The 25,659-nt window shown below is 43.4% G+C and overlaps 1 protein-coding gene across 1 annotated transcript in view; it reads left to right on the forward strand.

Moving 5' to 3' along the window:
* Positions 1-23,290, forward strand: part of LOC117354947 — a 60,964-nt gene extending 37,674 nt beyond the window's left edge. The window contains exons 4-5 of the mRNA XM_033932908.1: positions 1,869-3,902; positions 21,592-23,290. Coding sequence (XP_033788799.1) covers positions 1,869-3,902; positions 21,592-22,616 — 3,059 coding nt within the window. The 3' untranslated portion in view covers positions 22,617-23,290. The remainder of the gene's footprint in view (positions 1-1,868; positions 3,903-21,591) is intronic.
* Positions 23,291-25,659: the final 2,369 nt, after the last annotated feature.

The raw sequence follows: 25,659 nt of genomic DNA on the forward strand, positions 1-25,659 counted from the left end.
AATGAAGGAAGGAGGGAGGGAGAGAAAGGAAGAAGAGGAGATGTCAGATAATGGAGGGGAAGGGGGAGTTGGAAGGAGAGGAGAGAGATGTCAGGGCATGGGGGGAGGGAAGGGAAACTAAGGAGACAAATGTCAGACCAGAGGGGGAGGAGGTGCCAGAGCATGGAGGGAGAGAGATGACAGGACATTGGGGGAAGGGAAGGAGATAGAGATACCAGATAATGGTGTGCAGTGGGAAGGAAGGAAAGGAGAAGAGAGAGAGATGCCAAAGCATAGGGTAGGGGGTCGAGACAGAAAAATGGAGAGGGGGTGAAGTTGAAATGAATCATGTACAAAGGAGAGAAGGGGCATAGGATATTGAAAGGACATAGAAAGAGGGAAGATGCTATATGGAAGAGAGAGAAAGTGGGCAATGGATAGAAGGAGCAGAGAGTGTGGGCAATGGATGGAAGGGGCAGAGAGAGTGTGGGCAGTAGATGGAAGGGGTAGAAGGAGAGGGCAGAAGCTGGGTGGAAGGGGCAAATGGGGGTGCAGACGTTGCATGGAAGGAAGAGAGGACATATGCTGTATAGAAAGAAGAGAGCGAAGAGAAGATGATTAAAGCTGAAATTACAAACAGTAGAAAGATTTTTGTTGCTTTACTTAGAATAAAGTAGTATTGTAACTGTATTGCTAAAAGTTTAAGAATAGGAAATGGAAATAAGGCAATTTTTTTTGGACTAAACCCCTTTTCTCAGGTCAGGACAGGATACCTTAAAAGCAGTATACTTTACTGATCTGAAGAAAGATTTGGCCTCTGAAAGCTAATTGAAAAATGGATTAGTCCAATAAAATGGTATTTTCTTATTTCTTTTTATTTGTTTTATTTCTATTTGTTAATTTGTAAAATGGTGATTCTTATGTATCAGTTTTTTCAAATTTACATCCACTGTCTGTATATTTTGCACAGTATTAGGGGACATGTGTCACTGTTTTTGTGATGTTGTGGTGTTGCATTGTATGCAGAGTCTGGTTTCTTGGCGGTTCAGTTTAACTTTTGTCTACATATTTCTATTTTTAGTTTGTGATTATTCCATATTGGGCGAGGGTGTATCTCTGTTCTGTGTGTATGAAAAGGACATAGTTTTCAGTTGGCATTGACTACAGGATCAATTGACTGTGCGGGATCTGTCTTGTTTAGTTTTACAATGTATGTGTTGGTGTTCTAGTGCTCACTGCAGTGTTTAAGATGCTGCCTTTTCCTAGGTACACTCTTGTTGTGTGATATATGGATTGTTACTAAAAATCATATTTTTCATATAGATGGGGGGGAGGGGGTCAAAAAATGATGGGCCCCGGGTGTCACATATGCTAGGTACACCCCTGGTTATACATGTAATTTATAGCATACTACAAAATATGTGTGTATCTCTAGACTTTGGATACGAGCATTCAAACCAGCTCTGTGGTTGGTGAAAGTGCTCAAGCCTAACCACATATGTACAAATAAAACTGCTTCTGATGAAATTCTATAAGGAAAGTAGCACATACTTTCCTATATAGAACAGACTCCTGATAGGCACTCGTTTATATTAACCAGCTACATTTGAAAAACGCCCCCCCCCCCCCTTTAAACTAGCCCCTTCACAGTTGGCAGTATTGCTCACATACATTTTTCCAGTTAGATAGACCAGATTGTTAACCAATTAGATGTATTGTAGCAACTGTCTGGATCTTGCTGGAGAATTATGAAGCCAATGTGGAAGCCTAAGAGAACAATTTGATTTACTCAGCTAAAACTGGGTTGAGACAGGTATAGCTTTTGAATATCAATCCTTATGCAAATCTGCATCTCCTACTTACCTGCTTATCATATTGTAACTTTGCAGGCATTACGCTCTGGAACATGCAGACACTCCTGAAGGATGTAGATTCAAGACCACACCCCAAAAGTGAATTTCAAATAATTGCATCGGACAGCATTGAATCGAAAACTTCTGCTTTGGATGTCAGGGGATCTCTGATGGCCAGTTTCCTGTGTGACCTGATAAAAGTGAACGGATCGGGAAACTATCTGAAAGACATAAAAACATCCAACCAACAGGCCAGAGTTACTCTTCAGTATTCCACAACAACAAAGTTTGAACAGCTGACAATGAATCATTTGGGACATCAAAATGTCTCTCATCCGGAGGTCTTTGACCAAGGAACAGCAACTCATGTTGTCACAGCGGTGTTGTACGGGGCCCAGGCTTTCTTTGTCTTTGATCAAGAGGCTTCTTCTGCAGAAAATATGCTAGACGTACAGGGAAAACTGGAGGCCATGGTCAAAAAGATACCAAATGTCGCAATAGGAGGAGAAGCATCTCTCAAGAACCAAGATGATAGCAACATGAGAAATTTCACTTGTAAATTTTATGGGGATTTCTATCTCGAAAACAACCCTGTCACTTATCAGGATGCCATCCACACCTATTCAATTCTTCCCAAATTGCTGGGCGAAAATGGAAAAAATGCTGTACCAGTGAAAGTCTGGCTATATCTTCTCAGCCAACTTGATTCCAAAGCTGCTAAGGTGATGCATGAAATTCATATAGGGCACATTTTCAGTATACAGACTGTGACCGAGGAGTTGACTCAGATGGACACATATTGCTGTGATATGATGAAATATCGAGCTGCCGTGCACTTCCCTGAAATCAAGAAGAAAGTTCAACAGTTCAAAAACCTGTGCGTGCAATTCAAACAGACCTTCCAGAAAGATCTAGCAAGGATCTTACCTTCTATTCGTGGAGGTGAGAAAGAAGAAAGTGAATTGGGTGCCATCTTACTTAGGAAGAAGCAATCACCTTTCAATTCTCTGTTACTTGTGAAATTTATAGAGTCAAAGAAGCAAGAGATTAACTTTGTTGCTTTGTATCTTGATTTACTGAAGGATTTGAGAGTGCTCTCCTCCAGGGCAGAATTAAACCAAATAGTACAAAATCCAAAAGTTGAGTACGTTGTCTCATTTACATTTACTTCTTTAGATGAAAATGAACAATATTTAGTAGACCTGCAATACTTCATTAGGAAATCTCTTGAGTCAGATTTAACCAGCAATAATTCTGAGAAACAATATTCCAAGCCATGGTTTAATAATACGGAAATAACTGCTAAAACCAGAAAACAAGTAGAGCTGTTTTTAAAATTTGCAAATGTCAATAAATCTAATGAGAAGATTGAATTTGTAGTGGCATCCATTCTAGATGAGAGCAACCCAGGAGTTTCTATCTACCTGTATGAAAGAGGACAGCTGGTCAGCACAAATTTTGAACCTCCATTCATGCCAAAACCTTTTATCATTGACAGAGTTGGTCACAATAGTATACAACTCCATCGTAAACCAGTGGACTCTGGAAGTGAGGAGATACTGCAGTGCCTGATAGAGTATAAAACTGAGGAGCAGGCAGAATGGACAATTGTGCAAGTAAATGATCCTACAGCAAAATGCACCATAGCAGATTTACATCCAGACTCAAATTATCAGCTTCGATACTCTGTGATGTGCAAACCAGGACTCAGAGCCCTTACCGACAGCACTGACACTGTGAAGACTCTGCTGGTCAGTCCACCTGGACAGCCGTCAGTTATCAATTTGACATCGTCTACTGTTGTCCTCAGCTGGCAAATGCCAGCTGAAGTTGGGGAAGGAGTGACCATAAACGGTTATAAAGTAGAGTATCAAGAGGAAACATTTAAAACAAGCGATGTGGAAAATGATAAATGGTTGGAACGAAGAACAGGAAATGAGAGTCAGTGTGAGATACAGCAGCTGAAGCCTGAAACATTCTACAGATTCCGTGTGTCTGTGGTCTGTAGCGATGGGAGAGTTAGTGTCCCGAGTGACGAGACAGTAGTTTCAACAGACGTACCAGAAAGAGGTAAGGAACACCTCAGAGAAAATGTTTGCAAGTTTATATGCGGCATACAACATAACATTGGGCTTCCAGTACTGGTACCCATGCTCCATCCAGTCAATTCAATGAGAAAGAAGAAACTCCTCGCCTCGAAATGCAAACAGTACAATGGAAGAGACAAGGGAGGCGCCCAATCAGCCAATAAAACAGTCTTTATTCAAACAGATGGTCCCGACAAGGATCCAAGTTTCAGCATGTGAACGCCTTCCTTAGGGGACACTAAGCAAACATATAAAATGTAATTGAACAGCAAAATAATGAAGTATAAAAATTCACAAACTATATATAAAAAAATATGTGAAAAGAATATACAGTATAAATATATATATATTTATATATATTTATATTTATATTATATATATATTATATTATATATAATTTATATATATATAAATATATATATATAAATATATAAATATATATATATAAATATATATATTCACAAACTATATATAAACTATATATAAACTATATATAAAAAAATATGTGAAAAGAATATACAGTATAAATATATATATATTTATATTATATATATATATATATATATTATATATATATATATTATATATATATATAATATATATATAATATAAATATAAATATATATAAATATATATATATTTATACTGTATATTCTTTTCACATATTTTTTTATATATAGTTTGTGAATTTTTATACTTCATTATAATACTTCATTATATACTTCATTATATATATATATATATATATATATATATATATATATATATTTATATATCTCCCTATTTAATGGACTAACCAAAAATAATATCAAACGCCTCCAACGGGTCCAAAATGCAGCCATCTGCCTCCTACACAACCTCAACTACCACGATTCCATCTCCCTGGCACTCCATGCTGAACACTGGCTCCCAATTAGCCAACGCTGTACTTTCAAAGCCCTGACAATTGCCCACAAGAGAATCTACTCCACCACCCCCTCCTACATAAAATCCAAACTTCCCATCTATAACCCCACTCGCACCCTCCGCTCAAAGTCAGAGATACGCCTATGCACCCCCCCTGGAAGATCCCTGCTCACAGAAACTGCCCACAAACAATCCTACAGCCACTTCATTCCACACCTCTGGAACCAACTCCCCCCCCAACTTAGACAACAGAACTCATTATTAACATTCCGTAAATCGGTAAAGACCCTCCTCTTCAATTAAAGATCTCCTCTGTCTTCTCCCCCCCCTTAGGCCCCACCCTCCACTCTCCTACCACCTTCCCGAAATTCCAGTATGACCCTCTCTTACTCTATCCACTAACAAATTGTACCTATACGCTTATAACTTTCCTTAAACTAAACTAATGTATTTCTCCCTTCTCTCGCTCTGCTTACTCTCCCTGTATTCAATTCTCTCCAAAAACTAAATCCAATCACTAAACCTGTTGTACCACTTATATGTCTAGTTGCTCCCCACTGTGTATGTTCATTTGTAAACCGTTCTGAGCTATTGGGAGGACGGGATAAAAATCTAAATAAATAAATAAATAAAAACAAGTGACATGCACATGTGAACAAAAACATTCAGGATGGTAGCGTATGTCTTAAAAACAAAATGTAAAACCATATACGTTTTCAAAATAGGACAAACTTAAAAGCGAATATACGTATATGAATAAAAACAAAAGTGGTTACATAAAACCTCACGAGCATAGAACCAATACACAAAGAGGTCATACGGTTTGGACTTCAAAACCATAAAAATGACATACATCTAAAATATGAAGTATATATAAAATACGATAAAAATACAGAACGAAAAGGAAAACGAGTAGAGGGCATAGAGTAAATCAAAGATGTCTAAAGACGTGAGTGACTGAGAAAAAGACACAAAACATAAAACAGGAGAACCAAATCCACAAACTCAAACACGCAAAACAAGGCGTGGAAATGTCCTATATAGACTGGTGGACTCAATCTGTTTCATAAATGTTGCAACACAGGATGCCCAGAATACATTTTTGGCTCCTGTTAATGCCATTGGAAGATTTTTGGGGGGTATATCTTTATTAATTTTTCAGTCTAAAAACAGTGCGTAAAGGAATACATACCAGTAATTTGAAAAACAGCACTTACATCAATCAGTAAATATATGAGAAACCATTTTCACCCCCCTCCATTGGAAGATTTGAAATTATATCAGCACCTTGGATTTTGACACACTAATATTCACAGTATTGTGAAGACTCACGAGACTCCTGAAGCAGGCCTTCTCGGCCGAAACATGTACATGTCGAGTCATTGAGTTGTTGGATGAAATAAAGGACATTTATAAAATAGATTGAGTCCACCAGTCTATATAGAACATTTCTACTCCTTGTTTTGTGTGAGGAAAAGATACAGCATGGGCTGTGTGCAGCATAAAAACTTACTCGTGTGAATGGCAACTGTCCGAACGGAAATGGTGTGATAAAGTGCAGGGAGATTAAAAAGAGCTTGTAAGTCCGGGTGTGCAGCACTGTGATGTAACTCAGAAGATTGCTCATAAAGCCAAAGGGTAGACAGAGAGGGTTAGGAGCCAGAGGGATAAAAGATACTAGATAGAATATACCATATGCTGGATACAAGAACTAAGAAAGACACTACTAATACAAACCACAGGTAAAAAAAAGTGGAAAAATATCGGACACGTATATGGTTTTACATTTTGTTTTTAAGATATACGCTACCATCCTGAATGTTTTTGTTCACGTGTGCATGTCACTTGTATTGATATATATATTCTTTTCATATATTGTTTGTGAATTTTTATACCTCATGGTTCTTATTGTGCTGTTCAATTACATTTTATATGTTTGCTTAGTGTCCCCTGAGGAAGGCGTTGTTCACATGCTAAAACTTGGAACCTTGTCGGGACCCTCTGTTTGAATAAAGACTTTTATTGGCTGATTGGACACCGTCCTTGCCACTACTACTCCATCCAATCAATTGCCAGAAGCTTATATTTTTATTCATTCTTCTATTTCCTATGGCTCCACTACTTTCCCGTCCTGATGCTAACTCTCCCTAATCTTAATCTCTTCTTCAAACAACTACAAAGCTTAGAACTATCATTTCTCTACTTTTATCACCTCACCAGATATTTTGTCTTCTACCTTGTTCTTTGCTTTTGAGCGTCAATATTTCTTTCCTCTCATTCAGTCATCTCCGTTCTCTCTGAGATCAACTCACCCTATCACTGTTATCATGCTTACTGTTGTCTTCTCTCTATTCTCCTGCTCTACTTTCTCTTCTCAAATAGGGATATCAGTCCCAATCCTGGCACTCCAAGGCAACTCTCATCCCACCAATCACAACCCCTCTAATATTATTTATATCCCTCTTTCCTTCGTCTTCTCTCCCTTTTTCATGCTCCCTGTGAAAGGTCCATCCAGTCTTCAGTGAACTTGTCCATATTCATGACCTCTATTTCTTCCACTCTGCATCTTCTTGTTCTTTCTACCCCCCCCCCCCCCCCCCATTCTTTATTGATTTTCAAACTACAAATGCTCAATAATGATTCATCTTGTTCTGAGACTTGCCTTTTCCTAAAAATTCTACTTTGGTTGTTTCAGGCTGCTACAATCCCCTTATTGTGGGTTCACCCTTTCTCCCGCCTCAGCCTCTTTCTTCCTATGAAATCCACTTCATCTGCCTTTTCACTCCACTATCTATCCAGGAAGTTATAATTTATCAATCCCCAATAAGGCCAGGATTCTCAAAAGCCTGTGTTAAAAAGCGACGGTCTGCTAACGCAGCCATTTTGATAGCAAATTTTAAAAAGTGAGACATTCTCCAAAAATCGCACATGCAAATCATGTCGGCAGACAGCAGGGAGGATTCGCTAAATTTACATGCGTCGAGTCACTGGTGCTAGTGACTGGCACATGCGCAGAATATAAGCGGTGTGTCAATCATAGGCATGCAAGAGCTATTGAATGAATGGGGGAGGAGGGGAGAAGCAACTTTTATCAATCGCGCATAAAACATGCTTTTCTCTCAAAAAAAACAACTATAATTCAGGTAAATCTTGTAATTTGTTTTTTTTATGTGAAATCTGTTTTTATTAAGCAACAACCAAATCACAACGACACAGCAGGGCAAAAACATTTCAAACATAGAAAACAGAGCTCCCTACCCCTAAGAGGACTGGACTCTGATGTCCTCTTAGGTTACAAAGTAGCCCACCCCCCCCCCTACCCCCCCAAAAACCCCCGCCCATCACCCCCCCCAACCCCACCCCCCCACATCAGACAGGCGGAATAGAATATGCATGTAGGCTATTCAAGATACGACTGCGCATCCGGGGAGACAAACTGTCCAAATAAGGAGTCCAAATGTGCACAAAGTCTCTGCTCCGGCGGCGAGAGGAAGAAGCCAGGAGGGCCTCCCATCCAAAAAGGGCATGTAATTTATTCCGCCAATACCAAAAGGAGGGAGGAACCTCCGCCAGCCAAAAATTCAAGATACATTTTTTCCCCAAAATATAACATTTGCTCAAAAACAATTTCTCCGCAGATGTGTACACAGAAAACAAGGAAAAATGAGCAAATAACATATGATTAACAGAAACAGGAACAGAAACTCGCAAGAGACCCTGAAGAAAGGAAGCCAGGGCCCCCCAAAAGCTCTGAACACTCTCACATCCCCAAAGACCATGAAAATAAGAATTCACCTCCGAATGGCAGGTGAGACAATAAGGAGTATGGACACATCCCATATGGTAGGCCCGGCTCTGGGAAGCATAGGCTCTCAGCAAGGTCCGAAAATGGCATTCACGAAGTTCCGCACTGTGCACCAAAGCAGGGACCCCGCGAAGAGCCCGGAGCAAGAAGCCCGCTCCGAGTTCCCGCCCCAAATCCCTCTGCCAAGCCAACAGCACCAAGGAAAACTCCCGCGGTGGACCAAGCGCCCCAAGTTGTCTATGATACAAGGAAACCGAGATCCCAGATGCGGAATCCTCTCCCCCCTCCAAAAAATCTCGAAACCGAATCCCAAACTCCAAAGAAAGAGAGCTCCTAGGGAGAGACCGCACGTAATGGCTCAATTGACAATGAGCAAATGAAAGACCCAAGGGAGGCAGACCCCTACCCAACAATTCATCGCACGAAAAAAGCGTGCCGTCCTCCCGCATTAACTGAAAAAGATACTCAAACCCTTTAGCTCGCCAACGCCCAAAGAGAGAGGGGAAGAGACCCGGCGGGAAGGAGATATTGCCGGTCAAAGGCAGTAACACACTAACCTGTGGATCCTGCCGCCAAAACGGTAGCAGCCGTCGCCAGACCTCCCAAAGGGGGCGAAACAAAATACTCCGCCGACAGAACACGGGCAGCAGCGCCAGCCTAGCATGCAATAATGAGAGAAGGTGAAAAGGATAGTAATAATCGCGCTCCAGACCGAGATCCGTGTACAGATCCGTACCCATAACCCAGTCTCGGACGTGGCGCAACAAACACGCCTGGTTATAAAGAGCCATATCAGGCACCCCAAAGCCTCCCCGCCTCCAGGATCCCACCAAAAACTGCCACCGCAACTTAGGTCGCCGATCACCCCAAAAGAACTTGGATAATAAAGAAGACAGGGCCCGGATATCCTTACGCAAGAGATACAAAGGCAACGTTTGAAGTACATAAAGCCACTTAGGGAATAAAACCATCCGAAAAAGTTGCACCCTCCCCATCAAAGAAAGAGGCAAATTACGCCAGGCGGCCAACACAGAGCCTGTAGTGGAAAGCAAACGAGCGATATTCAACCTATAAAGCTCCCGAACATCCATGGACAATCGAATTCCCAAATAGCGGAAGGAGGAATCCGCCCAATGCAGTGGAAAAGTCCCCCTCCAAGATTGCCGAAGATCCCCCGATGAAGCCAGGGCCTCCGATTTCCTCAAATTTAGGGTGAACCCGGAAAAATCCCCATACTCCCTAATACTCTCCAAAAGGGTGGACAGAGAGCGTTGCGGGTTAGTCAAAAAAACCAAAAGATCATCAGCAAAGGCCGCAATTTTAAAATGAGAAGCTCCCAACTGAAGGCCACTGATGTCCGCGTTGGCCTGAATCTCCCGAATCAGGGGATCTAAGGAAAGCACAAACAGCAGAGGCGACAAGGGACAGCCCTGACGGGTCCCCCTACTGATAGAAAAGGAGTCAGATGAGCCACCATTCACCGAAATCCGTGCCACCGGGTCACTATAGAGGGCCCAAAGAGCACCAAGAAAAAAGGGGCCAAACCCGTACGCCCTCAGCGTATCAAAGAGGAACCCCCACCGTACCCGGTCAAAGGCCTTTTCGGCATCAAAGCTCACCAGCACCGCGGGGGTTCCATCCACTCCAGATTTCTCCAGAGCCAGCAAGATACGGCGAAGGTTCTTAGAAACAGGCCGATCCCGTACAAACCCCACCTGCTGTTCTGAGATTAGGGAAGGTAGCACACGGGCCAACCGATTCGCCAGCACCTTAGCCATTAGTTTAGTCTCAAAATTGAGCAGGGATATGGGTCTATAGGAGTCCGGCAAGGTCGGGTCCCGACCCGGCTTAGGAAGAACAACGATCTGCGCCGAGTTCAAATATCGGGGCAAAAACCCCTTAGCCACATTCAAATTAAAGATTTCCGACAACAACGGAGCTATCTCAGCCACCAACAACTTATAAAATTCGCCCCGGTAGCCATCCGGCCCCGGAGATTTGCCCAACGGACTGGCACGGATCGCCCACTCCACCTCCTCCGCTCGCACAGGGCACTCCAACAGGTCGGAGTCAGCAGCACTGAGTTGAGGTAAATCCAAGCTATCCAAATAGACCCCCCCTGCTAGAAAATCCGGGCCAGGCGAAGCATACAAGTCAGCGAAAAAGTCCTTCAGAATTCGACCAATGTCCTCAGTCTTATGGTGAAGCACTCCCCTCGCATCTCGCAGAGCGGTTACACCCTCGGATCCCCGATACGAGCGAGCTAAACGCGCCAACATCCTGCTACTCTTGTTGGCGAACCGAAAAAGTTGAAATTGATAATGCTCCCTATGCCATTGAGCCCCCCTGTGCAGGAGCTCATTCAAAACCTGTTGTGCTTCCAAAAGCCGCTTTTTAAGCGTCAACGTAGCGGCACTGGCAAAGCGCCGCCGCAAAGCCTGAACCCTCGCTTCCCAAGTAAGAATCTCTCTCTGACGCGCCTTAGCCTCAAAAGAGACAAACGACATGATTTCTCCCCTCAGCACGGCCTTCGCAGCCTCCCAATAAAGAATCGGATCCTCCCTATGTTGCTTGTTGGCAGTCTGGAAATCCCCCCATTTAGCCAACAAAAAGTCATGAAAGCGAACATTACGATATAAATGACAGGGAAACCGCCAAGAGGCACCCCCCACCCTCGGTGAACCCCAAAGCCAACGCAGGCCCACCCAAGCGTGGTCCGAGATCTCAATGGGGCCCAACATGGCTTCTTGAACCGCCGGGAGAAGGTCCCTGGACAAAAGAATATAATCAATGCGAGAAAGCGTCCCATGGGCACGAGACAGATGGGAATAGTCCCGCTCCACCGGATGAAGAACCCTCCAAACATCCAACAAATTCAAAGAGGAAATCAGCATGCCAGCCCCCGTGCAAGCCCGCAGAGACTCTCGTCCCACGGAAGAAGACCGATCCAACCGCGGATCCGGGACCTCATTGAAGTCGCCCCCAAGGAGCACCGGAATATCACCAAACCGTAACAAAAGGTTACGCAACTTCCGAAAAAACCTGGCAGAGGGATTGTTAGGAGCATATAGATTACAAAGCAATAAGGGTTTATTGTTAAGAGAGACCGAGGCAATAAGATACCGCCCCTCAGGATCCCGAAGTACCTTGTGAGTTTGTAGGCGCAGACCCTTGCGAAAAAGTATCACCACCCCACCCTTACCCCCCAGAGCCGGAGCCTCCAAATGCGTGCCCACCCACCAAGAGCAGAGCTTAGCATGCTCCACAGATGTCAACCGGGTCTCCTGGAGAAAAGCAATGGATGCCCTCCTGCGATTCAAGGCTTGCAATATTTTATACCGTTTAATCGGTGAATGTATCCCCCCCACATTCCAAGATATCAAATTATGTTCCAGAAAAGACTAGAAAAAGAGCCAAAAGCAGATACAGAATATCCCATCGAAAAAGGCCAGAGGAGCGTCCCAGCCACCACCCCTCTAACCACTCACTCAAAATGCACCACCTATCACCCACCTGTCCAACCCAAAAGAGATCCCCAGCTCCACCCAAACCCCCCACCCCCCCTATTCCCTCCCCAACAGCCCCCTTCCCCCCCCAAAACCCACACCAAACCAAGTACCGCACCCCAATTGGTGCTACTTCCAGGAAGCAGGCACGCCCACTGCAGGTCCCACACTAATCCCTTCAGCCCCCATACCCACCCTGAAACTAACAAACCAAGGGCTGCCACCGAAGAAGAGCCAGAGTAGATAAACCCCCCTGACAAGGAACACCGCAGCCAGCACCCCAACCATCCAACAAGTAAACAGAACCCCCGACAACCCCCCCTCCAGACAAGCATCCATACTCACATCATCCACACCGCCAGGACCAACCCAGACCCTCAGTCATACAAAGGAACCTCCCAAAGACGCCCCTTAGACAGACCCCCCATAATCCAAACCACAGCCACTCCAACCCCCCGCCGCTGCCTCTGGTCACAAAGCACGCAGACCTCCCCACACACACACACTCACACTCATAGCAAAGAGGAACACACTCCAAGTGCAGGAAACCCAACACATGAAATAAAGTAAAAACAATAACAATGTTCAGGCCGAGGAGCAAAATCAGCAGAAGCCCTCCACATCCCTGGGGGAAGGCCCTCGATGAAATCTCCGCAGCTCTCTCCAAATCGAGATCCGCAGCATCCAGCTCCCAACGGGGACAGCTCCACCACAGACGCCCAGCCACAGATCACGACGCCACCTCCGGGAACTTCTCCTCCACAAACTGCCGAGCCGCCTCTGGAGTATCAAAATGGTGCGGTCTACCGGAATGCAGCACCCGCAACCGAGCAGGATATTGAAGAGAGAAAGGAATACTGCGCCGGACTAGACTGGAACACAAAGGAGAAAACTTGCGTCGAGCCTGTGAAACCTCCGCCGAGTAGTCCTGGAAACAGAGGACCGGCTTGTTGTTATAGAGCAGCTTCTTCCCCTGTCGCAGGGCCCGGAGAACCGCAAGTTTAAGTCGATAGTTGAGCAGGCGACAGATAACCACCCGCGGGCGCTCCACTCCATCTCGCCGGGATCCCAAACGATGCGCCCGCTCAATATAGAGGGGACCCAATTGCTGCGGAAGGGCCAAGGACTCCATCAGCCACTTCTCCAGGAAGTCCCCCAGATCCGCGTCCCCCAGCGACTCCGGCAAGCCCACGAACCTCAAATTATTGCGGCGGGACCGGTTCTCAAGATCCTCCACCTTGGCCCGGAGCGCTGCCAGAGAAGTAGACTGACCCTCCTGTTCCTGGGAGATCCTCTGCACCGCGTCCTCAGCAGCACTGACTCTCTGCTGGGTCTCCCGAACCTCTGAAGTCAGGGCTGCAAATTTCTGATCCAGCGTATCCAGCTTGTCTAAAATGCGCTGGAGCTTAGCTCCCAGCGTGCCCTCCAGCGCGGCCTGCACCTCGGCAGTCACCTCCGCGACCCATAGAGAGCTGGGGGTCTCAGGCGCCTCCGGCGATGTAGGTGCCACGTGCGCCGCCATCTTTAGCTCCGGCGGCTTTCGGCGCTCACGGTCCGCCTTGCCCGAACGCGCGGCCATCCCACGGACCGCCTCCAGATCGCACCCGAGACGCCCGATCGCACTCTCCTGCACGCCGACCCCGGGGCTGAGATTTTCAATGCCGTTTATGAAGTTGTCTGCAGCGGGCGCGCCGGAGCCACGAGCTTGTCCTGCTCACAGCCCCATGCTTCCGCCGGAAGTCCTCGTAATTTGTTTTTAATGTAAAATTTAATCATGACCCACAGCCAGAAACACACAAGACAAAAAGTAACGTCGGCTTTTAACATGAGCGCATGAAACATGCCTGTCTTTCCTAAAAACTCAAAAGAAGCATGATTTTACTAACCCTCCACTAAAAATATAAAGATACACATTTTTTTTTCCCCATTAGCCACAGTCAAAACACAAGTGCTGGCACTGTAACGGCACCCCCAGACCAGTCGCTGCTTTTGGTTGCTGCAAGTCAATGCTGCTCTTCAAAAACATATATGCTACTCTGTTTATCTATCACATGATTAGAAACATAGAAACATAGAAAGATGACGGCAGAAAAGGGCTACAGCCCATCAAGTCTGCCCACTCTACTGACCCACACCCTTAAGTCTATACCCTAGTGACCCTATTCCTTATCTTCATCCTCGTAGGGATCCCACGTAGGTATCCCATTTATTCTTAAAGTCTGGGACGCTGCTGGCCTCGATCACCTGCACTGGAAGCTTGTTCCAATGATCTATCACTCTTTCCGTGAAGAAGTACTTCCTGGCGTCACCATGAAATTTCCCTCCCCTGAGTTTGAGCGGATGCCCTCTTGTGGCTGAGGGTCCTTTGAGAAAGAAAACATCATCTTCCACCTCGACACGTCCCGAGATGTACTTAAATGTCTCAATCATGTCTCCCCTCTCCCTACGTTCTTCGAGAGTGTAGAGCTGTTGTTGTTGTTATTCCATACTTGTTTTATTGACTGAAAAATTTTCAATAAATAAACCTTGACTAAAAAAAAATGCCTCGGCAATTTTTAAGAATCCACCGGAGGGCTCATTTCAATGTTAAATAGCACATTTGCATGCCATTGTCGGAGACTGCTAGAAACCTCACTAAAAACACAGAGATAATCCATTTTGATAATCCACCACTATATTGCGTGCAGGCTAAACTGAAGTAAAACAGTTTAGCGACCGCGTTAAAGTTTTGAGAATCTTTCCCTAAGTCCACTCACTGACGTTGACTCCTAAATTTTCTTCTTTCTTAAACCATCTTCCTCTTCCTAAAAAAGAAGTCCGTAAGCCATTATTAAGATGATGTAAGGAAATCCACTGCTTATTTTAAGCAGCATAAATATGTTTTACTCTTTGGAATCTTGCCAGGTACTTGTGACTTGGATTGGTCACTGCTGGAAACAGGTTACTGAGCTTGATGCCAGGGGATGTCTCGGGGAGGAGGGTGTTTCCGGCAGAAGGGAGTGGACATCCCTCCTGCCGGTCATCTTCATTGGGGGGGGGGGGGTCCTTCCCATGGCTGCTAAACTGATCACGACAGGGAGATTCCCTTGCCACAATTGCTCAGCAGCAGTGCAATTTTCTAACTTGCGCTTGTGACATGATGGTTAGGTGGGCTTAGGTGTCTATTTGTGAGGACAGATGCAATTCTGTATTAGAGAGTTGCGCGGGGACAGAAATCCCACCCATCCCCGCCAGGATCCTCTCCGTCCCCACCCGTCCCCGCCAGGATCCTCTCCGTCCCCACCCGTCCCCGCCAGGATCCTCTCCGTCCCCAGGGCCGGATTTTCCTATAGGCTAACTAGGCTTCAGCCTAGGGCCTCCAGATCAAGAGGGGCCTACATTCAAATTGTTAGCAAAATTAAAATGACACTATTCTAAAAACAGTGAACACTAAAACACTGAACCGAAAATAAGGAGAAATTCTACGCATATGACTAATAAACAAACATAAAAATGTATTGGTTGAGATTAACGCATTCGGCTCATTGGGTCTGTTCGTTTGTATATACTAGATTACACCAAAGTATAGTTCATACGTTCACTGATTGCTATGGCAAATATTGACGTGCCTTATGCTACTAAGCTCTGGTTTGTTCTTGCATAAATAAAGTGCAGATTGGTTTAGATTGGAACAGACAAACAAACAGACCTATTGATATCCCGACGTTCGGTTATATTCGTGTTACTTCGATAATATGAAACACGTGTTAATGTTATTAGAAAAGATGAGACAAACACATAAACCTTCAAAAAATTCCACATTGTCGCATACAGACTTGTGTCAAATAATATTCAAAGAAAATATTCAAGTGGCCTTCCCCAATGTGGAATCAATCTTACGGCTGTTTCTCAGTTTAATAGTCACTAATTGTACTGGAGAAAGGTCATTTTCAAGACTTAAAAATATAAAAAATCAATTAAGAGGTTGTCTTCATTGAGTATTCTGTGCATCGAAAATGAGACCTTCAGAAAAATAGATTTTGATGAACTTAGAGAAGAATTCTGTGTGAAAAAGTTTAGAAAGAAATTCTTCTAATCTACTATTTCGTTTTAAATGTATACTTGGATTGAATCAGTTCTTAAATAAAATAACTATTAACATAAAATTTAATATGATATACAATTTGATATTTTCTTTTTTGTGATCTGGATTTTGTTTGAATAAAGTTCCATTTCTGGTTTAGTTTAAGACTTAAAATTCATAATAATTCATACCCAAACTTTAAATGCGAATTATTATGGAATAAATTTATCTGAATTGAATTTGGTTTAATCTTCAATGTATTGAATATATTTAATTTAATTTGATAGAAAATATGATAATTTTTATTGTGTATTTTATTTTCGTAGTCAAAGATTTTCATTATTTGAATTTTGTTTCTTTGTAAATGTTGTATGTTATGTTTGATTAGTTATTGTTACAAGTACTGAGAATAAATGTCCAAATAAGTGTTCTCGACTTTTTTTTATTTATTATCCGTCACATTTTTTATAAAGGTTAGTACCAATAACAACATGTTTCATTTAACATATTGATATATATTACAGTAATGATGTATTTTATTATCTCTCATGTAATTTACAACCTTAAAAATGGGAGGTGAAAGGGCCTCATAAGTGGAATAGCCTAGGGCCTCTTTTCATCTAAATCCGGCCCTGTCCGTCCCCACCCATCCCCGTCAGGATCCTCTCCGTCCCCACCTGTCCCCGTCAGGATCCTCTCTGTCCCCACTCATTCCCCGCAAGGAATTACCTCCATCCCCGCCTGTCCCCATAAAAAGCAGCAATTACTTCTCACAGGATCATCAATTCCACAGTTTCTTTTGTGTTTGCGCTGCTGTTTTTCTTGTGGAATCTCTTTGGTGGAACCCTTTTTTTGTTTTCTGTTCAGGTAATTAACTTATAAACCCCCTCTTTTACTAAGGCTGACGTGTCCATTATATTAAATGGACGAACCCTGCTTCCAAAGCCTTCCATCCCCGTGGGAGTCCCGTTGGCTAGAAGGGGGTCCCCGTGGGAGTCCCGTGGGCCAGAGGGGGTTCCCTGTGAGAGTCCTGTGGGTTAGGGGGGATTCCTGCGGGACCCACGGGATTCCCGCAATCCCCGTTCCCGTGCAGACCTCTATTCTATATAGGACGCCCATGTGCGATTCTCAAAAGCCACTTAGGTTGCTTCTGAGACTGGGCGTCCTATACAGAATATGGCCCAAAATGTCTATTTGCAATGCCTTAGAGGTCCATAAAATTGCATAAAATCATCTTTCTGTTTTGAGTGAGGAGATGCGGGGAAGAAAATTAAAACTGTGGGGACGTTGAGAGGATGGGGATGAAAAATGCACTTCACTGCAGGGACGGTGAGTAAAAAGGGCTGAAAATGTGGGGACGGTGAGGTGACGAGGATGAATCTTTGTCCCCATGTTACTCTCTAACGGGGAGAGTGTGGCGTAGTGGTTAGAGCTCCAGCCTCAGCACCCTGAGGTTGTGGGTTCAAGCCCAAGCTGTCCCTTGTGACCCTGGGCAAGTCACTTATTCCCCCCCATTGCCCCAAGTACATTAGATAGATTGTGAGCCTGCTGGAACAGATAGGGAAAATGCTTCAGTACCTGAATAAATTCATGTATAACCATTCTGAGCTCCGCTGGGAGAACAGTATAGAAAATTGAATAAATAAATTCTATTGAAAAACTAAAGAAGCCAGATTAGCACAGATCCATCCTGCACAGTTAATGCTAACAGAAAATCATGTCTTCCTAACTAGAGTAAGAATATAGAAACTGCAGCTTTTCATATCAAAATATTGTAGTTCTTTTCTACCATTTGAATTATGTTATTTTTGACACCACTGTGATCTGCTAGTTAGAAATCGTGGTATAGCAAATCTAAATAAACTATAAACTATAAAATCTATAAAGCTATAAAATCACCAACCTACTGACAGCCTCAACTGTCCTCAGGCTTTCCGCAAAGAAATCAAGAGTCTACTATTCAAGAAATTCACCCAAATGTCCTAACCCCTTCCTTTTTCCCCTCCCGCCTCCTCTTAGCATCCTCACATCAAAATTGTTTTAGACCTTACGTCTTTAATTGTATTCCTCTTCCTGGAAAAGTCCAGTTATCTTTTTGATGTAATCCGCTTAGAACTGCAAGGTACAGGCGGAATATAAGCCATTAATGTAATGTAATGTAATAAACCATAAACTATAAACTATAAACAGAACACAGACAGACCCTCACAGCATAAAAATAACTAACCACAAATTAAAACTAGAAACATATAGACAAATATTAAACTCAACCCTCAAAAGCAACACAAGAAATAGATAAAGTGATACATGCCCCCCTGTACTGTGCAAATTAAAAGATAGCAGATGTAAATTTGAGAAACTGACATTCCAATCACTATACTATGAGTTAACAAATACAAATAAAACAAAAGATGGAAAATATGATGATGATATAATTTTATTGGACTAAATACATTTTTCAGTTAGCTTTCAGAGGCTAAAACCTTTTTCCTCATGTCAGGACAGTATTCTGCTGTTATGGTATCCTGTTCTGACATAAGGACAGAGAGTTTGATTTCCAAATATTAGTCATAAATATATTAAAATTAGTCCATCACCTTATTTCCATTTTCTATATTTATCCTTTTTCTCTCCTTTCTTCTCTTTACTCTTCTGCCTCTTTACAGATTTAATTCTTTCCTACTATACAGTCTCCAATTTCCTTTTCTTTTTTCTCTACCTACAGTTTGCTATCTCTTTCCCTCATTCTGGCTCTCCTATTTCACTTTCTCTTATTTCCCAGTCTCTCACTGACTCCCCCCCCCCAATCAAGCATTTGCCCTATCTCTCTCCCAATTCCTTCCAGCGTGTGCCCTTTCTTTTCTCCCTTCTCCATACTGCATCAACCCTCTTTCTCTGCTCCCTCTCTCCCTATTTCCATCCCTATTCCTTTTTTCTCTGCTCCCCCTCCATCCAGCATCTACCCTTCTACTTATCCCCCTTTCTATCCAACATCTGCCTTCTTTTTTATTTTTTTTATTTATTCAGTTTTCTATACCGTTCTCCCAGGGGAGCTCAGAACGGTTTACATTTATTCAGGTACTCAAGCATTTTTCCCTGTCTGTCCCAGCGGGCTCACAATCTATCTATTGTACCCGGGGCAATGGGGGGATTAAGTGACTTGCCCAGGGTCACAAGGAGCAGCGTGGGTTTGAACCCACACCCCCAGGGTGCTGAGGCTGTAGCTTTAACCACTGCGCCACACTCTCCCCTTCTCTCTTCCCCCTTTCCATTAAGAATCTGCCTCCTCCCTCTCCCCCTTCCACCCAGTGTTTGCCTCTTTCTCTGCTCTCTTCCATGCAGTGTTTGGCCCCTCTTTCTCTTCCCCCTTTCTATGCAGTGTCTGGCCCCCTTCTCCCTCCCCCTCCCTCTCCCCCTTCCACCCAGTGTTTGCCTCTTTCGCTGCTCTCTTCCATCCAGTGTTTGGCCCCTCTTTCCCTTCCCCTTTTCTCTACCTCCTCCTTCCACCCAGTGTCTGTCATTTTTTCTCTGCTGCCTTCTACCCATTGTTCGACCTCATTCTCTGCTCCATTCCATCCAGTATCTGGTTCCCCTCTCTCTCCCTATTTCTATCCAGTGTCTTTTCCCTCTCCCCCCCTCCCTTTCCACCCAGTGCTTGCTTTCTTTTTTCTGATCCCTTCTATCCAGTATCTGGCCCCTCTCCCCCCCAAAAAAAAATTTCCATCCAGCATCTGCTCTCTTTCTGTGGTCTCTTCTATCCAGTATCTGGCTGCAATCTCTCCCCATTTCTACACAGAATCCTCTTTCTCTCTGCCCTCCATCCACCGTCTGGCCTCTCTCCCCAGTTCCATCCAGAGTCTGCCTTGTCTCTCCACCATGTCATCCAGCATCTTTCCCCTCTTTCCATTTCTATGTGTCTAGCATCTTTCCCCCTCTCTCCCCTTCAGGCTTCATCTGTCTTACTCTCTCCCTTCTATCTGTTTTCTTCCCCCTCTCACCTGACAGCGGTGGTGACAAAAACAAAGAAATCGCAGAGCCACACTTCTCTTGCCCGTGGCTGCCAACCCCTTCCCCCTCCGAAATAATTTTGTGTTCCAGGACAGGGCCAGCAGCCACAAGCAAGAATAATGTGGCCTAGCGATCTACTTTTCTTTGTTTTTGCCACTGCTGCTTGAAGGGTGATAGCAGCTGCGGCAACGTGTTGGGTGGAAATTGAAAGAATCCTGGTAGCATCCTAGCCCCTCTGAATTTTTGTGGATGCCACCTGTGGCATGTATAGTGAACCTAAAAACCTAATTGAACCTTTAAGTCTGTTCATCAGCTGAGTTCTGCAGGGGACTGTTGAGTCATGCCCTTTGTTTTAATCTAGTGTGAGAAGTGGTAAGGCTCACTTTGTAGTAGGTTCCCATTTCCTCAATTCCTTCTAAAATCAAGGAGATGTATTGTACAGCTCTATGTTTTACTCATTGAAAACAATCTGTTGTCCTTAGGTCTATTTAATTCTCTTTTATGTGTGTATTTTGGGAAAGTGCTTAAAATTTTAGTTCCATATCTAGAGAAAAGGGTCAAAAAGCAAATTACAGGTGATACTTTTCCTTTGGACTAACTCAATAAATCCGCGATTAGCTTTCAACTGCTATCCACTCTTCAACAGGTCAGTGAGGAAACAGCATAGTAAAGCTTTACTTAAGATACCTTTAATATAAACACTCATATAATATCTACTGGCCCAGTGGCATAGCAAGGATGAGAGGTGCCCTCCCCCACCCTCTTCTCCACCCCCACCTCCACCCGCTCCTTCCCCACCCCATCCTGCTCCACACGAGCCCACCCCTTCCCTTCCCCCTTACCTCTTTAATGTTCACATTGCAAGCAGCAACCCCAACATGCTGCTCTTGCCAGCGTCAGCTCTTCCTCTGACGTCACTTCCTATGCGCGGGTCCAGGAAGTGACAGCAGAAGAGCTGAAGCTGGTGCGAGCAGCTCACGTCGCAAACATTAAAAAGGTACAAGGGAAGCGACGTGTGTGCGCAGTAGTGGGGGGGGGGGCTGGGAAAGAGAGGGACAGAAAGGAGAATGGATGCTGGCGCCCAAACCAAGAGGGTGCCCGGGGCGGACTGCCCCCCCCTTAATACGTCACTGCACTGGCCTAAGAAAGCCATTTAAACAGTTTGAAACATTAAAAACAAAACATATAAACTACATTATCCAACTTCCCACAACCCCCCACATTCACCTAGGAGCAGAGAATAGGCCCACAACAACATCACAATCCCTCCAGTTCCCACAGTCAGTTCTTTAACCGTCTATGAAAAGGCTGATAGTAGCTGAAATAATAAATCATGGTGGTTTCTAGATTATAGCATATCTAACTGTAAGCTTTTTGTTTACAGGAGATAGCAGAACTGATGGCCGATACACTGGTAGAGATGAACTGAGAATCGTCCTCTTGGGTAAAACCGGAACTGGGAAAAGTGCAACGGGTAACACAATCCTTGGGAAAAAGAAGTTTCTAAGCAAGGCTAGTACTAGTGCAGTCACTCATACTTGCAGCCAAGAAAGCAGCTCCAGGCAGGGAAGAACGATTGTCGTTGTTGATACACCTGGACTCTTTGATACAACTTCCGATGAAAAGACTGACCAAGAGATTGTACGATGCATTGTAATGTCCTCTCCAGGCCCACATGTCATAGTATTGGTACTGCAGGTAAATCGTTTCACTTCAGAAGAAACGCAGACGGTAGAGAAACTCCAAAAAATATTTGGAGAAGCAGCAACTAAGTACATGCTTGTCTTGTTCACCAGAAAAGATGATTTAGAAGATCAGACAATAAACGACTATTTAACAGAAGACCTGAACCTTGAGAAGCTGATCCAAATATGTGGCAGTCGATATTGTGCTTTTAACAACAGAGCTACTGGGGAAGAACGTGAGGTACAGGTCTCAGAACTGATTGCAATGGTTGACAGAATGGTAGAGGAAAACGGTGGTACATGTTACACCAATGAAATGTATGTCTGTGCTGAACAGCACATCGCCAAAAGGGAGCGGGAACTGATGAGAAAGCTAAAAGAAAACGTCAGCAGGGAAGTAGAAAGTGCACGAAACACAGACAGGAAGTGGAGTAAGGTGGGCCTTTGGGACCATGACAGGCACAATGTTTTGCCCAATGCAGCATTAGCAATTAGAGGACCTGAGGACAGGGCTGCAGAAGAGCTTAATTGGTGTTCTACTGCCCGTGATCTGCATGGCATTAGAAATACTTATGAAACTGTTCGAACTAGTGTCAGGAGCACAGCAATGACCGATACGCTGCCTATACTTGTACGAATTCTAATAGGAATGTTAGGTATTTGGTGGTTTATGATAAAAAGATTTACGGCAGCTTTTAAAAAACCTCCAGATGTCCAACCATAGAATACAAGTGCCCTTCCGTTTATGGATACTAGATATGTAGTGCTATATTCAACATTACGCAACATACACAACTGAATATAAATCATAATGGCCATAGTCATATGACTCATTCATTTTGTCGCCATTCGCTGACTCCACCTTTAGCCACCCAACTAGAGGCAATATGTATCACCTTAATTTTTCCAACAATTGTAATACCAGCCCTTGCAAATGACTCTCTGTGGGCAAAACTAAACAGATGGTGAAGTCTCAGATATAGAACACCAAAGCTGCATTTCCAGAGAGGTTGTCAGCCCCTTTAGTTACTCATTGGATAGAAAAGCAACATTCATCCGAGGACCTCCTTTTCTTTGTATTCAGGACCTTTAAATAAAGCTGGAGGGGTGGTAATATTGAATTATCCCTCTCGTGTGCCAAACAAAAGATAATGAATTCAACACTTCAGGCCTGATTTTATAAATGGGGCCTAAATCAGTAGGCACCTAGAAAAATGGTGCATACCGCATGTCAATCAAATTTAGACACTGTTTTAGAATCAGACATACCAGCGCCTAGGTGCTGGTAGGTGTCTAACTTAAGCACCGGTATTTTAGACCAGAGTATCCTTGGCCTAAAATGCAGACACCTAAGGTAGGCACGAGAGGGCATTCGGAAAAATTAAAAGGGAACAGATTCAGAACCAACACTAGGAAATTCTTCTTCATCCAAAGGGTGGTGGACACCTGGAATGCGCTTCCAGAGGGAGTGATAGGACAGAGTATGGTATTGGGGTTCAAGAAGGGATTGGATAAGGAAAAGGGGATAGAAGGGGATAGATAGAGGATTACTATACAGGTTCTGGACCTGATGGGCACCCACGTGAGCGGACTGCTGGGCACGATGGACCTCTGGTCTGACCTAGCAGAGGCACTGCTTATGTTCTTAAGTTCACACCCAAACTCTGCCCTTAACCATGCTGACTTTTTGGTTAGGCACCTCAGTGCAGATACCTACATGGCACCTACCAAATTAGACACCTACCCAAAAATGAAATTTTTAAACTAGTTTTAAAAAATTGTTTTTAATGTCGCTTTCAATTACTGTGCCAATTAAACCAATTAAGAAACAATTGTTAGGCACCTAACTTGGTCGGCGCCCCGATCTAGGTGCCTATCAGTAGGCACTATTTATAGAATTGGCGTCTTCATGTCCAAATGGGTTAAATCAAGAATTGGAGTTCAAACCGTTTTTCTAATGCAAGATCTCTTTAATACTAGTTGGTTTCTCCTTGAAATATTTCAGGACTGTCCCTTTGACACGCAGCTTCTGGTTGGATAAGGCCCGACTTTGTGCAGGAAGAGGCGGTCGGAGCGTACCGCAAGTGATTTCCTGCACTCGCGGTGCTCCGGCTGCTCTCCCGCTGCCCTCTTCAGGCTCTCCCATGAAAAAAACGTATTTGCGGTTTTTCAAGATTTGCGGGGGTTCCTGGAACGGAACCCCCGCAAATCTCGGGGGAGCACTGTATTTTTTTTCAGCCGGAGCAGCTAAGATCATTTCTGGAGCTAAAGAAAATTGCTGTTGTTTAGCGGAATTTAATATAAAAGCCAAATATGTTATAGCCTTTCCTTGATTAGTTCTTTTTTCTTTGTGTTTAACTTCTTAATGTTACCTGCCTTATACTCCCCTTTGATTTTTGTATGGTCTAAAGAAGCGAGAATTTTATTTCTACTTTTTTTTTTTTTTTATATATAAAAATGTGATGTTTAACATTTATTCCTGCTGTATTTCCTTAGCAAGAATGTTAGTTTCTTGTAATGTACTGAAAATTTCAATAAATAAATAATTATAAAAATAGATACAGGTTTTCTGATACAGCTTGTACTTGTAGACCACTTGCCAAAATGTCAATTATATAGCTTTTAAACCCACTGCAGACCCAAATAGGGGGTATTTTCTTTTTGAGATATCCATGTAAATGTGTAGTTAGATATTTATCATTTAAGTATATATTTACAGAGCCATCTCAGTTGATTAGCTTTATCTCAGTGAAACGTCTAGAAAAAGGAATAATAACAACATAACGTCTATTTAAGGTTAATTCCCTGCACTTTAGTCAGAAAAGGATTTTTTTTTCTTATTTAACTAATTTGAATTATATTTGTTCTACTCTTAATTATGGATCTAATAATATTGAGGACTAGTGTGAGATCAGCTAGATTAGAAGTTCCTTGTAGTAATATTAATTTTGGAATGTTAATTTAATATGTTGTGTGATCTCACTTTACTGTACAAGATGTATATGCTTGGAAAATTTGTAAAAAATTCTATAAATAAATAATATAAAAAAAAAAAATAAAATAAAAAAAAAAAAAAAAAACCCACTGCAGCCGTTTTACTAAGGGCTCCTTTTACAAAACCGCTGTAGAGGTTTTTACCGTGGCCTGGCGAGGTAACTGCTCTGACGCTCATATGAGCATCGGAGCAGTTACCTCGCTGGCCCATGGTGGAAACCTCTACTGTGGTTTAGTAAAACCCAGAGTAAATTCTGTCAGGTTTTGTATAATTATCGCGGAATTCTAGCTTGCTACTTGACAATCATACATTTATGCCAACATGGCAGTTTGGTGAAGTGAAGCAATAATCTATTTTAAGAACATAAGAACATAAGAAGTTGCCCCCGCTGAGTCAGACCAGAGGTCCATCTTGCTCAGCGGTCTGCTCCCGCGGCGGCCCATCAGGCCTAGTGCCTGAACAGTGATCCCTGATTAATTTTATAACTTACCTCTAATCCCATCCCTATAATCTACCTCTACTCTTATCTGTACCCCTCAATCCCTTTGTCTTTCAAGTACCTATCCAAAGCTTCTTTGAACCCCTGTAGCGTGTTTATCACATCCTCCGGTAGCGCGTTCCATGTATCCACCACCCTCTGTGTGAAAAAGAACTTCCTGGCGTTTGTTCTAAACTTCTCCCCTTTCAATTTCTCTGAGTGCCCCCTTGTACTTGTTGATCCCCTTAATTTGAAAAATCCGTCCCTGTCTATTTTTTCTCTGCCCTTCATGAT

This window comes from Geotrypetes seraphini, chromosome 2 (genome assembly GCF_902459505.1).
Source record: "Geotrypetes seraphini chromosome 2, aGeoSer1.1, whole genome shotgun sequence".
Taxonomy (NCBI): domain Eukaryota; kingdom Metazoa; phylum Chordata; class Amphibia; order Gymnophiona; family Dermophiidae; genus Geotrypetes; species Geotrypetes seraphini.